This window comes from Andrena cerasifolii, chromosome 10 (assembly GCF_050908995.1).
Source record: "Andrena cerasifolii isolate SP2316 chromosome 10, iyAndCera1_principal, whole genome shotgun sequence".
Lineage (NCBI taxonomy): Eukaryota > Metazoa > Arthropoda > Insecta > Hymenoptera > Andrenidae > Andrena > Andrena cerasifolii.
Window position 1 is genome coordinate 5,824,852 of NC_135127.1, and position 16,915 is coordinate 5,841,766.

Below are 16,915 nucleotides of genomic sequence, written 5' to 3' on the forward strand. Positions count from 1 at the left end.
GGGTCTCTTCTTTCATTACGCAAGAAGCATATACGCCAAAGTTATTTACTTATTATCGTTTAATAATAGAAAATTGCTCAGAGTAGAATGTTAGGTTAAATAGCATTATGTAATGGTGGATGTCCCGGTACAATTCAAATACCTATTAAAGAAGATTCCTTATCTGTATCTATTTATTACTGCTATTTTATAATGGAAGGAACATTTCCTAACTCGTAGTTGTGAATTTATTCTTTATATATTAAAAGCGATAAAAGTATGTAACCACAAATAAGATGTATGGAAACAGAGCGAAGTTTCTTTTGTAATTATTTCATGCCCATTCTCATCTTCCCAATTCCGTTCGCGTCTTGTTTGCCAAAAAGATCTCGATCAAAAACGAGGGTAGAACGATATTCATCGCTGCTCAATCTCTCTTATTATACGAGGCTGAAATAACAAAGCGATAACATTGTAATTTCTTAGTACTCCGTGCATGTGATTATGCCTTTGGTTGATTTAGCGATGCTTTCATTTGAGCCTGTTGAAACATTTGCTGATATTTCTCCAACGTTTCCCGGTGGGCATCTTGCTCCTTATCTAACGTAGTTATTAATTCCTCCACTCGTTTCCTAAATAGAAGGGATGCTAATAACTCTACTATCTTTTGTGCGCGCCGTTCATACACGATACAACTTACAGCTCGGAAGAGATATATTCCATGCGCTTTGTAACGTTCTGCTTCGCCTCGTCCAAGTCCTGTTTAATAAGAACCGGCCCTATCAATTTGAAAACGTTATCCGCCGTTTTCAAGAGGTGCAGCTCTTCCATAACAGCGATATTTTCGTTCAATTGCCCATCCAGCTGTTGCCTTAAATTCAGTGCTTTGTGGTAATCTGTTACAAACAGAATCTATATGTAACAGGACAGCCCATTATGCATTGTCGTACAATGTATGACGGGGAATATTTTTACATATTTTGGCATGAGTAATGAGGGAACAAGGATACCTCTTTGAGCATGCTTATATTTGTCTATCTCTGTCTTTAGTTTCTTTTGAATCTCCTCCGTCATGTTCGTCTAGAAATGAAAGCCATACGAGAAATAATTAGAGGTTATGTGACTAGGAGGTTAGAATACAACGTAAGGTACAAATTCTTGATCACGTTTAAAGAATTAATTGTATTGTATTATGATTATCGTGCGAATACATGTAAGTGTGCTTATAAAAACACGTATAGTATAATTATTACAGATCCTATCCTTTATTTTAACGTGATATCGTACCATCTCAAAAGCGCAGCGTCCCACAATAAGACTTCTCCGCAAACTGTGCCGTAAAAACTATTCCCTGATCGATAGAGAAATGGGCAATCTTATATACGAATATTCTTCGTAATTGAATTAGTATCTATCTCCTTAATTTCCTCCCTTCTGAACTCTTTCAGACGTTAACTTTTGAACACGTTACCGCTACATGCCCACATGCACTTGGGTATCCATGTATATGTAAGCCGCAGGATGCACAAATAAGGAATGAGAAACAAATTACAGAGCACTAACAATCAACACTGAGATTTACGTATTAAGTATCTTTAAATCGAGAAGATGTAATCTCTAGTGTTGAAACTCGCGAGATGTACAAGGAGACAAAAGAAACTTGTGTGTTTAAAAACAGTAAATTATGTTCATAAGTGTGTCACGATTTATCGATCTATCGATAATTCATTTCAAACTGCCTCCACCTTGGCAGGAACAGACACGTCGAGTAATTTAGTCGAGTAGCGAGTAATTTAGTAATTTACCATTGTTTTATTAAACTACTTGACTAAATATTAGTGTTTACACACGAAAAATTACTAAATTACTCGCTACTCGACTAATTTACTCTATGTGTCTGAATCAGCCTTTAGGCGTCAATAGACTAACTTCTTCTTTATCGTTGCATGATTCGATTATTAAAAGGACAATATATAGACCTACTTAAAATACCATTAGCAGAAACCTGTTCCGAAACAGTCTCATTTTTCTTTACTGTTACTGATATCAGCATTATCGTAGCCATTAATCAAGCATTGACACTCCCGTATTTCAGTGGAAATTGACGTCTATTTATCATAGGATTGCACAGGTATATATACGTAAACACGCGAGGCATAAGAGCAACAATTGGGAATTGTTCTTTGTAGAAACATATTCTCAGTAGTGATGAAAATTAGTAGTAATCACGTGGCAATTACCATCGGGGTATTATCCCTGATGGTATATGCGAATTGTTCACCGTTGCCTGGTAAGACAAAGCTTGAACCATTTCTACGTACTATGTATTTTATATTTTGTAACATGTAATGTACAGTGCGCGGGTGTGATTAGTATGGATACGAGTAAGAATGCGAATGTGTGAAGGCACTTTAAATGTACAAATAGTGTCAAATGGGCAAAATGCAACTACAAATGGAGATAAAAGAAAGGAAAAAATACATGTACAGTGGCGGACGAAAGAAAGTTTACATTTAAAATCGCATAACTTTTTTAGAATTGGTCCAAATGACTCGAATTTTTTTTAGAAGCTAGGAGGATTAGTTTGCTAAGTGACGTGTTTCGTCGTTTCGAAAAAAATTGCAATTGGTCAAAATAGCAAAAAAAAGAGTAAAGGTCGTTTTTTCAACTTTTTTTTTGAGCCTGTAATGAAAAATCAAAAATCCTGCTTGTAGATTTAAGTAAGTTGTATAACGTTGCTTTGAGCTAAAACGTTTAAAGATCGCAGAATAAGGTCGAAAATCACGAAATTCCCGAAATCAGCAAAATTCCAAAACCATCTTTCCTATTTTTTTTTTTTTTTTTTGCTATTTGGACCAATTCTAAAAATGTTATGCGATTTTAACAGATGGCTTTCTTTCGACCGCCACAGTATTAACGATAGAATAAGTAATATTTGCTCGCGAATAATTGTTCAGACGAATCCAATTCATCATCCACCTCCAGTATTCAAGCTATACAACCACAGAACATTGTTTCGAGCATAATTCCAGACTGCATATTCGGAGTCAAGTCAATATCGATCGTCTTGTATACGAGGTACTGTTTAAGCAATTCCAAACAGTTTATTGTAAATTGGCGGTATTCTTTCGAAAATGTTCCGTGTCCCGTAATTCATATTTCAGAGCCCAACCAAATGGAAGGGAGATTAGCACGAGCGACCCGAACATACCCCTGCGTCGTAATCAACCAATCATATTCCTTATACATGGTTTCACTTCCGAAGCTAACAATACGAATTATTTCGATTTGGCTAGTGCTTTGTTGGAGAAGGTATAGAATCTATTAATTAAACAAGAAGAGGGATTTTACTTGTATAATCATATATCGATGGTTTCTTTAGGAAGATGTAAACGTCTGCTCTGTGGACTGGCGCGACGGAGCTTGCAGCACTGGATTAAGTCTAACGGATCTCGTTTCTTACGAAAGCGCCGTTAGGAACGTCCCCACTGTTGGCGAATATTTGGCCAAGTACTATCTCACATTTCGTACCGTCTCTATCTTCTTACCAGTGGTCGGTAATTTGAAATGAATGTTACAGGTTCATTGTGAAATTAGTAAGAGAGTACGGAGCAGTAGTGCCCAGACTTAAAGTTATTGGGCATAGTTTGGGTGCCCATGTAGCAGGCTTTGCAGGGAAATATGTTAAAAAAATTCTGGGAAATAAAATCGAGATGATCATTGGTCTCGATCCCGCGTTTCCCAGCTTTGAAAGTAGATCTGCTGCTAATAGATTGTCTCGCGGGGATGCCAGTTATCTTGAAGTCTTCCATACATCTCGTTTGGGAATTCATTTCCCGCTAGGTGACACTGATGTCTACTTTAACGGCGGCAAGAGTCAACCAGGATGTAGTCGTAAGTATTTTTGCTGAATTAATTGACGCACTTATTCTTGGGGGAGATAGATGCTTCTTTGTCTTTCGCGATAGGTATACTTCCAAGCTGTTCTCACTCGAGATCCGTGGAGTTTTTGACGTCGACGATAAGAAATCCACCGTGTTTCGTAGCAACCGCATGGGCAGTCGATTCGAGGTATGTTAATTTACATTTAATTCCTTCTACACGTTTCATCCCTGTTATATACTCTGACATACTAATTGCTTATTGCAGTAATATTATGAACCCGAGATCGTGCAATTCGCGTACTTGTTTGCAACCTGGATTAAACGCACTTGCACAGCCCGCCAGAGGAACATTCTACGTGACCGCCACTAAGAATGAACCATTCTGTACTGCATAGAAATAAAGCAATCGATATTCTTATGTACCACACATGTATGATCTTGAATAAAATTCCAATTTTGGGAGAACGTTAAATTTCCATTGCGCTCGAGTGTGAATATGAGTCCAGTTGTCCGTTTCAAGGCCGATACCCAACGGGACGTCAGTCTCGCATGAGAACACGGTGAGAGGCAGCAAACTCAAGTTGTCGTTTCCATGATAAAATGCGTCCTTTAACCTAAGCGTCGATTTGTTTCGTAAATAAAGTGGTTGTTTTTATACAAACGGGAAAATGGAAACGATATTGGAGCAACAACGGCGGTATCACGAAGAAAGAGAAAGATTGATGGACGCGATGGTCAAGGAGATGCTTTATAAGAAGCCAGGACACAGGGAAAGTATTAACTCGGAGCATCGACTGAAAATGTTACTCGACCAGTACGTGGACAGTACTTTGCATTTACAGGATTTGTATGAAGATAAGGACGGCCAGAGGAAAGAGGAAGTATGTTAATCACTTTGTACCTTAGAGCTTATAAACCATAGACATATGTAGACGGAATGTAAGCTGAGGGGGGTAGCAAGGTTCGCGGTAAGGGGAGCGATACGAGTGGATACAAGTAAATCGGGTAACACAGTGGATATACATGCTGAATGCATCCACAGCTAACCGATGTGCCTGTATCTGAACCTCTGCCTTTTCCCCTCTAAGCCTACCTTTCCCTTGCCGATAGTCCCAGCTTCTGCTTCATCTATATATGTCTATGATATAATGGAGGAAGCATGCAATGAGCGAAAATGTAGACGGCGGTAGGAAGAGAAAGATATACATTGGGAAAACCCTCTCTGTTTCTAGCGCCAGGGGTGGCAGTGTTTTTCTTTTAATGTTCTTTCTCTTTTTACCGCTGTCTACATTTTCGCCCATTGCATGCTTCCTCCATGTTTATATGCTCTAAGCTTTGTACAATCATCCCTCTAATCTCCATTTCATTGAGCGTTACTATATAATACACATTTTTTATCCAGGTGCAAGCACTGTCTGGTCCGAATGAATTCTCAGAGTTTTACTCCAGATTAAAGTCCATAAAGGAGTTCTATCGACGACATCCAAATGAAATCAGTATCCCTATGTCTGTTGAATTCGAAGAACTAGCCAAAATGAGGGAGAACCCTACGGAGGAGCTTTCAAATCTTGTTGAATTTACCGACGAGGAGGGTTACGGGAAGTACCTCGATCTTCACGAATGCTACGAGAAGTATATTAATCTTAAGGGAATAGAGAAGATAGATTACATCACGTATTTATCGACTTTCGATCATCTGTTCGATATACCAAGGGAGAGGAAGAACGCTGAATATCAAAGATACGTGGAGTCTTTATTGGAATACCTGAACGACTATTTGACTAGAGTTAGGCCGCTGCTCGACATGAGCGGAGAGCTTCAGGAAGCGAATAAGGATTTTGAAATTCAATGGGAGAATAACACGTTTCCAGGGTGGCCGAAGGAAACAGGTAGCGCTTTGACCCACGTGGGCGCTCATTTAGAACTGTCCGCTTTTTCCTCGTGGGAGGAGCTCGCTTCCCTTGGATTGGACAGGCTGAAGTCAGCCTTAATGGCTTTGGGTTTAAAGTGCGGTGGTACGCTGGAGGAGAGGGCTCAGCGGCTTTTCAGTACGAAGGGAGAGGCGTCTTTGGATCCGAACCTGCTAGCTAAGAATAACAGGACTAGGAAGTCGGGGAAAGGAAGGAACTGCGAGAAGCAAAAGGACGTGGCACGTTTCGAGGGTCAAGTGTATAGACTGGCGGAGTTGGTATCCACTCAGCGACTGGCCACGAAGGAGAATGTTCAAAGGAAGCAAGCCAGGACGGAAGGCGAGCGGGGGGATTCCGATGCGGAAGCCAGTGCTAGCGAATCGGAAGAGGAAGACGACAATGAAATCCCTTACAACCCCAAGAATCTTCCTCTCGGGTGGGATGGCAAGCCTATCCCGTACTGGCTGTACAAACTGCACGGCTTGAACATTAGTTACAACTGCGAGATCTGCGGAAACTTCACGTACAAGGGACCAAAAGCTTTCCAACGACACTTCGCCGAATGGCGGCACGCGCACGGTATGCGCTGCCTTGGTATTCCGAATACGGCACATTTCGCGAATGTGACGCAAATAGAAGATGCCCTGGCTCTGTGGGAAAAATTGAAAGCTCAGAAACAAGCGGAACGCTGGCAACCGGAGCAGGAGGAAGAATTTGAAGATTCCCTTGGAAACGTAGTGAACCGTAAAACGTACGAGGACTTAAAGAGGCAAGGTCTTTTGTAAAATATTCTTGTAATTCCCAAGACCCTGCGAACTATAGACATCTTTTATATATTACAGTGTAATACAAATAATTGACGATCTTAAATAAATATTGTAACAAATAAGTACGTTTATTCATTATAATTTATATGGATCATGCAAATATTGAATACAATTATTTATTTATTAATCATTGCTTAAAAACGCCTCGATTATCTACCGCCAGGCGCTAACGAGCGGTAAGTGTGTAAACTGCAATACCTACATTCAGTTTTGGACCAGGAAATTCGCCCGAGTTAACAGGAGTATAGAATACTAAAGGAGGTAGGAGGTAGTTCGCCGCTAGAAAGAGAGGGCGATACCGTGTGCGACAAGGAAAAGCACAACATCCCTTTCACTCTAACAGCTCGCTGTCCTTGTTTAACAGAGACCTCTATCCATCCTTGTCGCCACAGTGTATCTCTCTCTCTAATACCTCCTCGCACGTTCTGCGATCCTGTTAACTTTTCAGAATTTTCTGGCAGAAATATGGCCGCCTAGTTAGTTCGTTATTTCGCCGCCAGGCGGTTATAGCATCGCGGAGTCCAGAAATCGAATATTTTAATTTAAAGGATAAATGTTTAAACGTTCGATGTGAGAGTCTAATTCAAGGTACACACTCTCCGATGAATAATTAACGTAATGTGAATTAAAAGCTAAGGCTCTTTTAGGTGCTTTAGTTTGGGAGGTGTATTGTTTATTTATAATCTAATTTTTAGAATCGGTATCGTCCGCAGGGGTGTCTTTTACAGCCGTCCAAGGTGCAGACCTGTGAACGATACCGTTGATTCATGAATGACGCAGATGTAATTGGATTATTAATGTTAGAAGCGATACTGGCACGCTGATATCAGAAAGGTTAGACTCGAGGCCTCGAAATTACCCAACTAAATAAACGTTTGCAGAGAGTAGGGACTTTAAGGGTCTTTAAATGTCCACGTTCGGCCAATGGGAATGTGAAAATTTTGTACCATTTCGTACCCAGAATCGCCACAACGTGCGGCGTGTGCGGCTCCTCGTTTGTAGTGATTGGTAGTGATCCCCTAGGGAGTGATCGGAACAACTTGTATCGCCGCTGATTCGTTGCTGCGATTTGTGGCAAAAGCGGAAGTAGACAGAGAAAGATACTGTAAAAAAGAAAGAGACAGAAATACTGACAGAAAGAGACAGAACTACTGGCAGAAAGAGACAGAAATTCTGACAGAAATACTGATAGAAAGAGATAGATAAACGTTTTGCCACAAATGGCTGCGGTTGTGCCGATCACTCCCTGGAGAATCACCACTCGTTTGCGCGGAGGGGGAGAGATGAATCTCGTGCACTCTCGTAACAGTAATTTTCGCGATTGTCGGGGAAAGAGGTACGTCGATTTGAAACCATTTTTCTCTCACGGTTTACCTTTACTTTAACATTTATCACGGCCGCAATTTCACGAGTTGAGCAGTCGCGAGAGCGCAAGCTTTTAAATGTAATGCTTGGCCGTGTCGTGTCCGGTTCGGTCGAAAGCGCACGATGTTCTCGTCGGTGTGATTGAAACCACGTGCTTCCAGGGGCCGATCGTTATTATGAAAAATGATCTAACGTGAGCATCCCGGTCGAATGGGGCGTCGATAGGCGCGTCAATTAAAATTCCTTTAAACCGTTTCTCTTTTCGCAGAGGAGATCGTCGCGTTAAATGACCGGCAACTGAGGGAGCATCGATCAGAGAACAAAGATCCTTGCCACCATCGCGAAGAGGCATGCTGAAGAAGGATGACGGAGTTCGTCGACGGATGGATATTCGGGCACACTCTGGGAGAAGGTGCTTACGGCGAGTACGTGTCTGCGTTTTCTTATTTTTCCAACTAATTTCACAAGAATCGCCCGCTGGTCTTACCGTGCTCCTCTTTGTCGGTACCTCTCGTAAAAATATATTATAATAGCTGGTAATCTGTAATGCCGCTCGAGAGATTTTAATGCCGTTTTATGTCTTCCTTTCAGAGTAAAATTAGTTATAAATAAATCCACGGGAGAGGCTGTTGCCATGAAAATGGTGGACTTGGAGAAGCACCCAGACGCTCGGCAGACTGTTCAAAAGGAAACCACGATCCACCGTATGTTATCCGATCCCAATATTATACAATATTTTGGAAAGCGTAGCGAGCCAACCATGGAGTATATATTTTTGGAGTATGCCTCGGGTGGAGAATTGTTCGATAGGATTGGTAAATAGATAATGCCCCTAATTCCGAGGAATACTTTGATATGTACAGTTATTAATAAAAATTTTCCAAACTGACACAGAGCCCGATATCGGTATGCCGGCGTGGGAAGCACAGAAGTATATTAGACAGTTAATGTCTGCCGTCGAGTACCTCCACACTAAAGGTGTCGCGCACAGGGATTTGAAACCAGAAAATTTACTACTAGACGAGAATGACAATTTGAAAGTTTCTGATTTCGGCCTGGCGACGATATACCGCTTGCAGGGAAAGGAGCGCTGCTTGGAAAGGAGATGCGGAACATTGCCGTACGTCGCCCCGGAAGTACTAACACGACCTTATCACGCAGAAGCTGCTGATATATGGTCTTGTGGTATAATTCTCGTGGCTTTGCTAGCTGGAGGTAATGTTTATAGAAACACGCATGGATATTGTGTATTAAAAGTCCTTTTAACATTAGCTTCTACGTAAATTGTTTCTGGTAAATTTGAGTAGATACAAGAAACAGACTCATAATTTTAATAACAGTTTGATCGCAATAGCGCGTTTACTTTAAGCATAAATTGACTACAGCTTTACGTGTAAAGCACAGATCACTGTGATCCTTAGTCTGATGATTTAGGTCTCTAATGCATAACTTACATTTCTTAGTTTTTAACTGGTCCATGTCTAAACTATAGAACTGCCTTGGGATCAATCCTCGGCAGAGTGCCCAGAATATATGGCATGGAGAAGTGGCAAATACATGTCTCTAACGCCATGGAAAAAGTTGGATAATTCCTCGTTGTCTTTGATTAAAAATGTTCTAACACATTCGCCGTCGGCCAGATATACCATACAGGATATTAAGCGACACAGATGGTTCATCAAGAAATTCCAGAAAGGTATGCATCAGCTCTCTTGCATGTAAATGTTGCTCTCTTAAGTTTCGACCTGTAATAGTCCTTGGAAAGTCCGGCTAAGATCTCGAGTAAGTGTTTACTTAGTCAGGTACTGAGTCACTCTGAGTACGTATTAAATTATTCAAAGCAGCTTGGTACTTAACTGAGTGGACTCTCGAACCAACAATCTTCGATATATGTAAGTATTTAATATGTATTTTTTGCATTGAAATTAACACGTTAAGCGCGGCGTCAGTCCGTGGGGATTGACAGTGAACTTTCTGTTTGGGTGACGTCGGTCTGTGGGACAGGCAGTCTCAAGGTTTAAAAATAAATGTTATAAATCTTCTGCTTATATTTTATATACATTTGCATTAAGGGGAGGTTCCGGTCTAAAAATCGATTTTTTTATTTCATTTTTCGAATGTTCAACCTTTTCGCGTTTCTCTCAAAACGGTGTTTCCAAAACTGGTGGTACCTGCATCTCCAAAAGTTATTACCCGATTCGACTGAAACTCTTTTATTTTGAAGAATATACTTCTGGCTAGGGGGGAAACCAGTAAAATTTAAAAAAATTGAAAATTTATAATTTTCAAGGCGTTGAAAGGACGAAAAATATAAGGGGAAAGGGATTTCAAACTTCAACTGTCGTTATTTTCTATAAAAAATGTAATTTTTGTAATTTTTTCTGGTTTCCCCCTAGCCAGAAGTATATTCTTCGAAATAAAAAAAAAATCAGTCGAATCGAATAATAACTTTTGGAGATACAGGTGCCACCGATTTGGATGAATTTTTTTACGTCTCGACTTTAACGACTCCACAGTGCCGTCTGCAATGATTAATTATAAAACAAAAAATATATTTCTATAATTGAGGACATCCTTGATACAATGCAAAATGTCCCATTAAATTATATATAGTAGTTTCCGTTTAATTAATTCCTAAATATCACCTATTTTTATGGGCCCTAGACCAGAACTTCCCCTTAACTGCAACATTCTCATAGCCCAAACGGCAGTGAAACAAACTCGTCATCACGACGTATGTTATCTTCTGTTTATACTTTGTAACTGAACACCTCGCGGAGTGATCGCCGCTTTGTGTCGGCTGAATGATGGAAAGCAGAGCCAATTCGGCTCCGCGCTCAACGTGTTAAAAACATCAAAGAACGAACGAAATTATCAGTTCTCAAGACTGTCACGGCTTTTGCCTTTACTTTGGTAATACAGCTCTATGATTTTAATTAAGGATCATAAAGCTAGATTACCAAAGCAAAGATCACTGGCGTATACATCCGACCGACGTATTATTATGCTTCTATGGCTATCATTTCGTCTGTACTGTTCCGCGGTACAATTCTCCAGCGCTTTTATACATAAAGCGAGTTTCTAAGTAAAACTTTGAACAATTTCTCATCGCAGCTGGAAATATGGAAGGATGCATCCGTCCGGACGAAACGGATTCAAGGCAGATGTTAGAAGACGAGAACCTGACGAGATTCTGCCTGTCGCAACCCGAATTACTGGGCATGGAGAACACTAACGCGGCGCAAATTAATTTGGAAGAGAGACCTGGATTTTCGTTTTCACAACCTGCGCATATCGAGGATCTATTGTTATGTACTCAAGTACAAAATAAACAGTTTACGCAGCCGAGCCAGGTGATGCAGCTTTGCTATAATCATTATCTACCGTGCCAGTGAATTTACAATTCCATAATCGTTCGCGATTCACTTTTATGTCCGCAGCAAAATACTTTCCAACGGCTGGTGCGGCGAATGACGAGATTTTTCGTTAAAACCGAATTGCAGATGACTGTGAAGAGATTAGTTAATTGCCTAGAGAGTGAAAATTACACTTATCGTATCAACGATTGTGGGACGGTAAGTTGCAAAATGACGAGAATCTACGCAGATAAGAATCGAGCTTTCGTTACGAGTTATAAGCAAACTATGCTACTATTCTTTGCAGATTACTGTACAAAGTATGGATAGAAGAAAAATGCCTTTGGTCTTTAAAGCGAATATTGTTGAAATGGATGGAAAGATACTAGTTGATTTCCGGTTATCTAAGGGCTGTGGCATAGAGTTTAAACGAAGATTCGTAAAAGTTAAATCTGTATTGCAAGATATTATATTGAAGGGTCCTGTTACATGGCCCATTGCTGTTGCAACCGAATGCATACCATAACAATGATGTACAACAATTAATTTTGAATAAATGTTTTATATTTTTTTGTAAAAACTGATGCCCTATTTTTTCGCGCGTTCCACACTTTCATTAGATAAATGTCTAACCTAACTTAACTGTGCATGAAAATATAAGAAAAAGAAACTACCACTTTTCACCTGCCTTCTAGCTGTTTGCATGGCAATAAATAGTTTCATCAATTTATTTCACAGAAATACGATCCATTGATCGAAGTTTTTCATTAACCACACCTTAACCTCAACTATCGATATGTTACCGAAATGCTTGCGGTGCTGAAATTCTTGGTATTTGCGATAACTAGCGTAGCAGTATTTATATTTTCCAGTTACCTCGACTTTACACACTCCTTCGATATCTATAAGCACCGATTTTTCAACGAAATCAATGATTTACAGGTGTACGACTACGTTGTTGGTAAGTTACATTCTACGCATCGCGATCTGCACAGATTCGTGTATAAGCACAGCCGAAATGAAATTACAAGTGCGATATTTTATTATACAGTTGGAGCTGGCACTGCAGGGGCATCTTTGTCTGCGAAGCTAGCTAAATATGGCTATAAAACACTGCTGCTGGAAGCTGGTGGAGTTGCACCACCCTTCTTGGATATTCCACTTTTAGCTCCTTTAATTCAGAATACCCCGTACGATTGGCAGTACGCTACTGTGCCCCAAGAGAATGCTTGCAAGGGATTAATCAATAATGTATTGTATCTAATTATTACAGGGCACTGTTTAATTAGATATATAATTAAGACTTTTTCAGCAAAGCAAATGGCCAATGGGCAAAATTCTTGGTGGGACTAGTCGATTAAATTATATGCTTTATGTGAGGGGCCATCCCACAGACTATGATAAATGGTTCCCAGATTTTACAGGTGCTTGGATGAATATTGAACATTGATTGTTACTTTCCACCTTCCATCGTCGTTGAGAATTAAGAGCTTTCTGTTTAGAACCTACTACGGAGAGTGGAGGACCAATGCCTGTAAGCGAGTTGAAGTGGCACAGTAACGTCGCGGATGTAATTTTGAAAGGATTGGAAGAATTGCAGCAAGATATTGGTGATATTAACAAGAACTTTAGAAATGGTAAGTTTATTGAATATAGGAAAGTATCGTGGCTCATTAATTTCATTTAACTAGGTTTCATGAAAGCTCAGTTATCAATGGAAGATGGAAGACGTTGGAGTACAGACAAATTATTACACACAGATTTAAAAAATAAATTAACAGTCATCACTCACGCTCATGTTGAAAAAGTACTAATGGAATCGAGCAGAGCAGTGGGAGTACAATTTTCCGCGTTAAGTGAACGATTTAAAGCAACTGCGAGAAAGGGTGTGATTCTAAGCGCTGGCGCAATTGGTACTCCAAAAATTTTAATGCTATCTGGCATTGGACCAAGAAAACACTTGGAGGACTTAGAAGTATTTCTCTTTGTATTATAGACAATGACTTTTAATCGTATATATTTGCCTATATTTTTCACGATCAATCGACTTATTGTTTAGATAGATGTAATTAGCGATTTACCAGTTGGTCAACATTTAGTGGACCACGTGCTCACCGGAGTTGATTTAGTTATGTTTAATAGAAGCATAGGCTTGAGTATGATGGATACTCTGAATCCTGTATCAGCGATAAATTACTTTCTTTTTGGAGAAGGTAAAATACTTTTCAACTACAAAGTTAATTATTACGATCTATTATATAATTACTTACAGACATGTATATATACGTAATTATATGTACATATGTCTGTGCATTTAATTCAGGTCCATGGACATCCGCAGGAGTCGATATTCTAGGAACATTCCATAGTTCTTTTCAACAAAATAAATCGAGTGCACCGGACTTGCAGCTAATGGTGATGCCGCTTGGATTATCAAAAGATAATGGAATTGTTCTAAGAAAAGCCATGGGAATCTCTGATGAGGTGCGTCGCAAACAAATCCTTAAATGTACGAGTTTTGCGAAGTATTTCTTAATATACTTGAATATTAATCTTTAATATACTCTTGTATAGGTTTACAACGAATACTTTGTTCCCATCTCACATAATAACACAATAACCATTGCACCCGTTCTGTTACATCCGAAAAGTAAGGGTGAAGTCAAATTACGTAGTAAAAATCCTTTGGATTCGCCGCTAATTGACCCAAGATACTTATCGAATAAGGACGACGTTGCAATCCTCGTAGATGGTATTACAATCGACTAAACTTTACGTCGTAATATATATATAATATATTATTAACGATCGAATTGCACAAATGTTGAATTTCACAGGGCTGCAATTCGTGAAGAAATTGGTTGGAACGAATGCCATGAAATCTGCTGGCGCGTCTGTATATGAGAAACATTTTCCTGGTTGCCAAGATCAGGCATTTGGTAGTACAAAGTATTGGGAATGTTATGTACAACATTTAACTTTAACTTCCTATCATCCTGCTGGTACATGTCGTATGGGCGATGTTGTTGATCAAACGTTTAGGTGAATATAATAATTTTCGAACAGAAAATAGCGTTGCTATTTTTACAAGCGTTACGTAAATTATCTCTTACAGGGTTCATGGTACGGAGAATTTGTATGTGATCGATGCATCCGTATTTCCGTCCTTGCCGAGCGGTAATATCAATGCTGCAGTTATAATGCTCGCCGAGAAAGCCGCGCGTATGTTTAAACAAAATACAAAAGTTCGCGGAAATGAGGCGAAATGTTACGAGTCGTATAATTATTACCACATATTCGATAGCCACCCGAATGCATGTAAGAAAGATTATTTTTGAGAATACTAATTTTACAGTAAGCAATCATATTGCCACGTGTACATGAAACTTAAAGAATTCTACCGGCGTTACATTTTTTTACTTAAAACGAACAGAAGCGATATTACATTTAGATATGTACTTTTTTGGACCAATCGGAGACTTCCTAAGACCTTATTCGAGATACAAAATAGTGCGATAAATATAATCTTTCCTTCTTTATGTGAATTTAAATAATATATCTGCATTTCATAAATGCGCCTTGGTTCGGATGAACAAACAATGTTATTACGGGCCATCCTTAAATTACGTAAGGCTTTTGGGGGGGGGGGGGGGGGGAGGAGAGGATCGCGAATTTCTTACGTTGTCTTACACACAGGGGAAAGGTCAGGTAGCATCTTACGTAATATTTTTTAACTTAATTTTCAATAAATATAAATTCTATCGTTAATGTTCTGGAAAAGTAATTTGTTTAAATTTCCCAAAACCGAGTTAGATGAATTATATAAACCTTTAAAAGAATTTTAACAACTGAAAAATTTAAGTGTAAAAAATATTACGTAAGGAGCGAGTTGGAATATCAAATCTTACGAATTCTTATACTGGGGGAGGGAGGGGGTAAGAATTCGCCAAAATTACCAGTCGTGGATTTAAGAAAAAAGACAATCCAGGTGGCAAACGTTCTGAGGGGCCCATTTTTTCGGGACAATAAAGAGGTAGTTTATTAAAAACGGGCCAAGTGTAACAGTACGAAAAAAAAATGTAGTGTTTGGATACCTATACCTAATTATAATTTTTTTTGGAGATGGAGCCTTGGGGCGCCTTCTGGGCAGAAGCCCAGGTGGCAACTGCTCATCAGCCACCCTGTCAAATCCGCCACTGAAAACTACCCTTACATAATTTAAGGACGGCCTTTTATCTGTGTACCAAATTAAACTCTTATAACAGTAGAAATTAATATTACACAGTCGACTTATTTACCCATGAGAAAGCACTAACGATAATTACGTCTATTGCTTCTATAATCGTGTCTGGAATAATCATTGGATCGATAATTATTGTGAGTGTTCCTAGACCTGTGCTCTTTGTTATGGTAGTTATTATTTTTATTCTGCTCTCTATGGTAAGGATGCGCTCTTCTGGATCTTCTATCGTCTTTATAAGAGTGAACATCTACCTCCTTCGAATGGGAACCCGTGTTCGGCGCCATGTTGTTCCCGAACATGGTTATTTTAATATGAGGCGCACTGTTCGCTAGCAACATCTGTTGGCCTAACTGAAGTAGATGATTCAAGCTACAAGAATGATCCTGCGAGGTCTCTATCTGCGGTAACTCTACGCTTTGCCTGTTACTCATACTAATAGGACGATTGAACAGGACTGTACCATCGAACAGACTCAGAGCATATGACACCGAATTAATATGTTTATACGTTACGAATCCATACGTTCTTTGCTTGCCGTCGCGATCTTTAGGAATCGAAACTCTTTGCACGGGACCGCCCTACAACATTTCAGAAAATATTTCTATGAAGCGCAGCAAATATCGGAATGAACTTTTTCCGAAGCTAGATACGTGTTCGTTCACTTTAGTAAGACGTACGACGAGAAACGTAATACGTAGAATAGAAAAGAAATCACGTAATGATCTGAAAAGTTCGTACCGAAAATAGTACGAGCTGAAATTTCTAACGTCAGACTCGAATGCACTTCGATATTATCGGAAACTAGTAGTTACTATTTGAAACAGTGATTTCATTGTGAACAATTATACAGAAGCTTTCTTCGTTGCTTGTTTACGCATTCTGCGCTAGTATACGAACCTGTAAGAACAATTCGTATAAGATCTCCTCCGTTACTTTCTCGCTCAGATTCCCACACCAAAGGGTGCGCGTATCTTCTTCATCCATAATGCTGTTGAATACGATACAGACTGATCTCCAAATTCTTGTGGGAATATCAAAGGAATTCCAATAAACAATCACGCAGTATAAGCTACGAGAAACGAGAATTACATTCCAATCGTAATCCCTGCGATTCACACTTGAGGGCAGTGCACTGATCTGTATATACTACTGGATAGTGGACAAGGATAGGCGGCTTGTGCCGAACAGAAGCCATGTTGATCCGAGGAAGATTCTCAAGTGTGACGTCACACGGCGACGCGAATAGTTAATCCTGAAGGGTGCAAGCCAAAGCAAACAAGAATGAATTACTTGTAAAAATTAATAAGTAAAATAAAAATGGTTAGGACGTGTATGTTTTGTGGCGCAGAAG

General features: G+C 39.6%; 6 protein-coding genes and 1 long non-coding RNA gene across 14 annotated transcripts; 4 read left to right on the forward strand and 3 right to left on the reverse strand.

Annotated features, from left to right (window-relative positions):
• Positions 1–31: 31 nt before the first annotated feature.
• On the reverse strand, positions 32–1,646 carry Pfdn6 (prefoldin 6). 2 transcript variants are annotated; one of them, XM_076822494.1, is made up of 4 exons: positions 1,267–1,646; positions 990–1,059; positions 680–891; positions 32–611 (listed from the first exon to the last, which is right to left on the reverse strand). In XM_076822494.1, exons 2-4 carry the CDS (start codon positions 999–1,001, stop codon positions 482–484), a joined length of 354 nt encoding a protein of 117 aa, XP_076678609.1. In that variant the 5' UTR covers positions 1,002–1,059; positions 1,267–1,646; the 3' UTR covers positions 32–481. The 2 variants fall into 2 exon arrangements, with proteins under 2 accessions (XP_076678609.1, XP_076678608.1); XM_076822493.1 differs by having other exon boundaries at positions 680–875; positions 1,267–1,634.
• Positions 1,647–2,109: 463 nt separating this feature from the next.
• Positions 2,110–4,339, forward strand: LOC143374362 (phospholipase A1-like). 3 transcript variants are annotated; one of them, XM_076822478.1, is made up of 7 exons: positions 2,110–2,269; positions 2,937–3,057; positions 3,144–3,291; positions 3,362–3,489; positions 3,560–3,867; positions 3,948–4,050; positions 4,129–4,339. In XM_076822478.1, exons 1-7 carry the CDS (start codon positions 2,188–2,190, stop codon positions 4,256–4,258), a joined length of 1,020 nt encoding a protein of 339 aa, XP_076678593.1. In that variant the 5' UTR covers positions 2,110–2,187; the 3' UTR covers positions 4,259–4,339. The 3 variants fall into 3 exon arrangements, with proteins under 3 accessions (XP_076678593.1, XP_076678592.1, XP_076678594.1); XM_076822477.1 differs by having other exon boundaries at positions 2,111–2,269; positions 3,560–3,873; XM_076822479.1 differs by having other exon boundaries at positions 2,130–2,269; positions 3,012–3,057; positions 3,560–3,873.
• LOC143374373 (uncharacterized) lies at positions 3,342–5,325 on the reverse strand. The gene is made up of 2 exons (XR_013086645.1): positions 5,205–5,325; positions 3,342–4,764 (listed from the first exon to the last, which is right to left on the reverse strand). It is a non-coding gene; the product is annotated as an uncharacterized LOC143374373 (long non-coding RNA).
• Noi (splicing factor 3a subunit 3 noi) lies at positions 4,389–6,662 on the forward strand. The gene is made up of 2 exons (XM_076822456.1): positions 4,389–4,744; positions 5,266–6,662. Exons 1-2 carry the CDS (start codon positions 4,532–4,534, stop codon positions 6,556–6,558), a joined length of 1,506 nt encoding a protein of 501 aa, XP_076678571.1. The 5' UTR covers positions 4,389–4,531; the 3' UTR covers positions 6,559–6,662.
• A 1,214-nt stretch (positions 6,663–7,876) lies between these two features.
• On the forward strand, positions 7,877–11,901 carry Grp (serine/threonine-protein kinase grp). 2 transcript variants are annotated; one of them, XM_076822457.1, is made up of 8 exons: positions 7,877–8,158; positions 8,234–8,390; positions 8,557–8,780; positions 8,860–9,180; positions 9,458–9,661; positions 11,080–11,318; positions 11,406–11,540; positions 11,629–11,901. In XM_076822457.1, exons 2-8 carry the CDS (start codon positions 8,329–8,331, stop codon positions 11,845–11,847), a joined length of 1,404 nt encoding a protein of 467 aa, XP_076678572.1. In that variant the 5' UTR covers positions 7,877–8,158; positions 8,234–8,328; the 3' UTR covers positions 11,848–11,901. The 2 variants fall into 2 exon arrangements, with proteins under 2 accessions (XP_076678572.1, XP_076678573.1); XM_076822458.1 differs by having other exon boundaries at positions 7,880–7,936.
• Positions 11,902–11,966: 65 nt separating this feature from the next.
• On the forward strand, positions 11,967–15,693 carry LOC143374344 (glucose dehydrogenase [FAD, quinone]). 4 transcript variants are annotated; one of them, XR_013086642.1, is made up of 11 exons: positions 11,967–12,282; positions 12,373–12,572; positions 12,634–12,745; positions 12,812–12,958; positions 13,013–13,296; positions 13,381–13,534; positions 13,645–13,805; positions 13,896–14,073; positions 14,159–14,363; positions 14,437–14,922; positions 15,545–15,693. XR_013086642.1 is itself a non-coding variant. In XM_076822421.1 (11 exons), exons 1-11 carry the CDS (start codon positions 12,129–12,131, stop codon positions 14,657–14,659), a joined length of 1,731 nt encoding a protein of 576 aa, XP_076678536.1. In that variant the 5' UTR covers positions 11,967–12,128; the 3' UTR covers positions 14,660–15,693. The 4 variants fall into 4 exon arrangements, 3 of the variants coding, with proteins under 3 accessions (XP_076678536.1, XP_076678534.1, XP_076678535.1); XM_076822421.1 differs by having other exon boundaries at positions 11,967–12,176; positions 12,264–12,282; positions 14,437–15,693; XM_076822419.1 differs by having other exon boundaries at positions 14,437–15,693.
• Positions 13,552–16,698, reverse strand: LOC143374366 (uncharacterized). Its single transcript, XM_076822485.1, has 3 exons — positions 16,462–16,698; positions 15,566–16,142; positions 13,552–14,938 (listed from the first exon to the last, which is right to left on the reverse strand). Exons 1-2 carry the CDS (start codon positions 16,546–16,548, stop codon positions 15,633–15,635), a joined length of 597 nt encoding a protein of 198 aa, XP_076678600.1. The 5' UTR covers positions 16,549–16,698; the 3' UTR covers positions 13,552–14,938; positions 15,566–15,632.
• Positions 16,699–16,915: the final 217 nt, after the last annotated feature.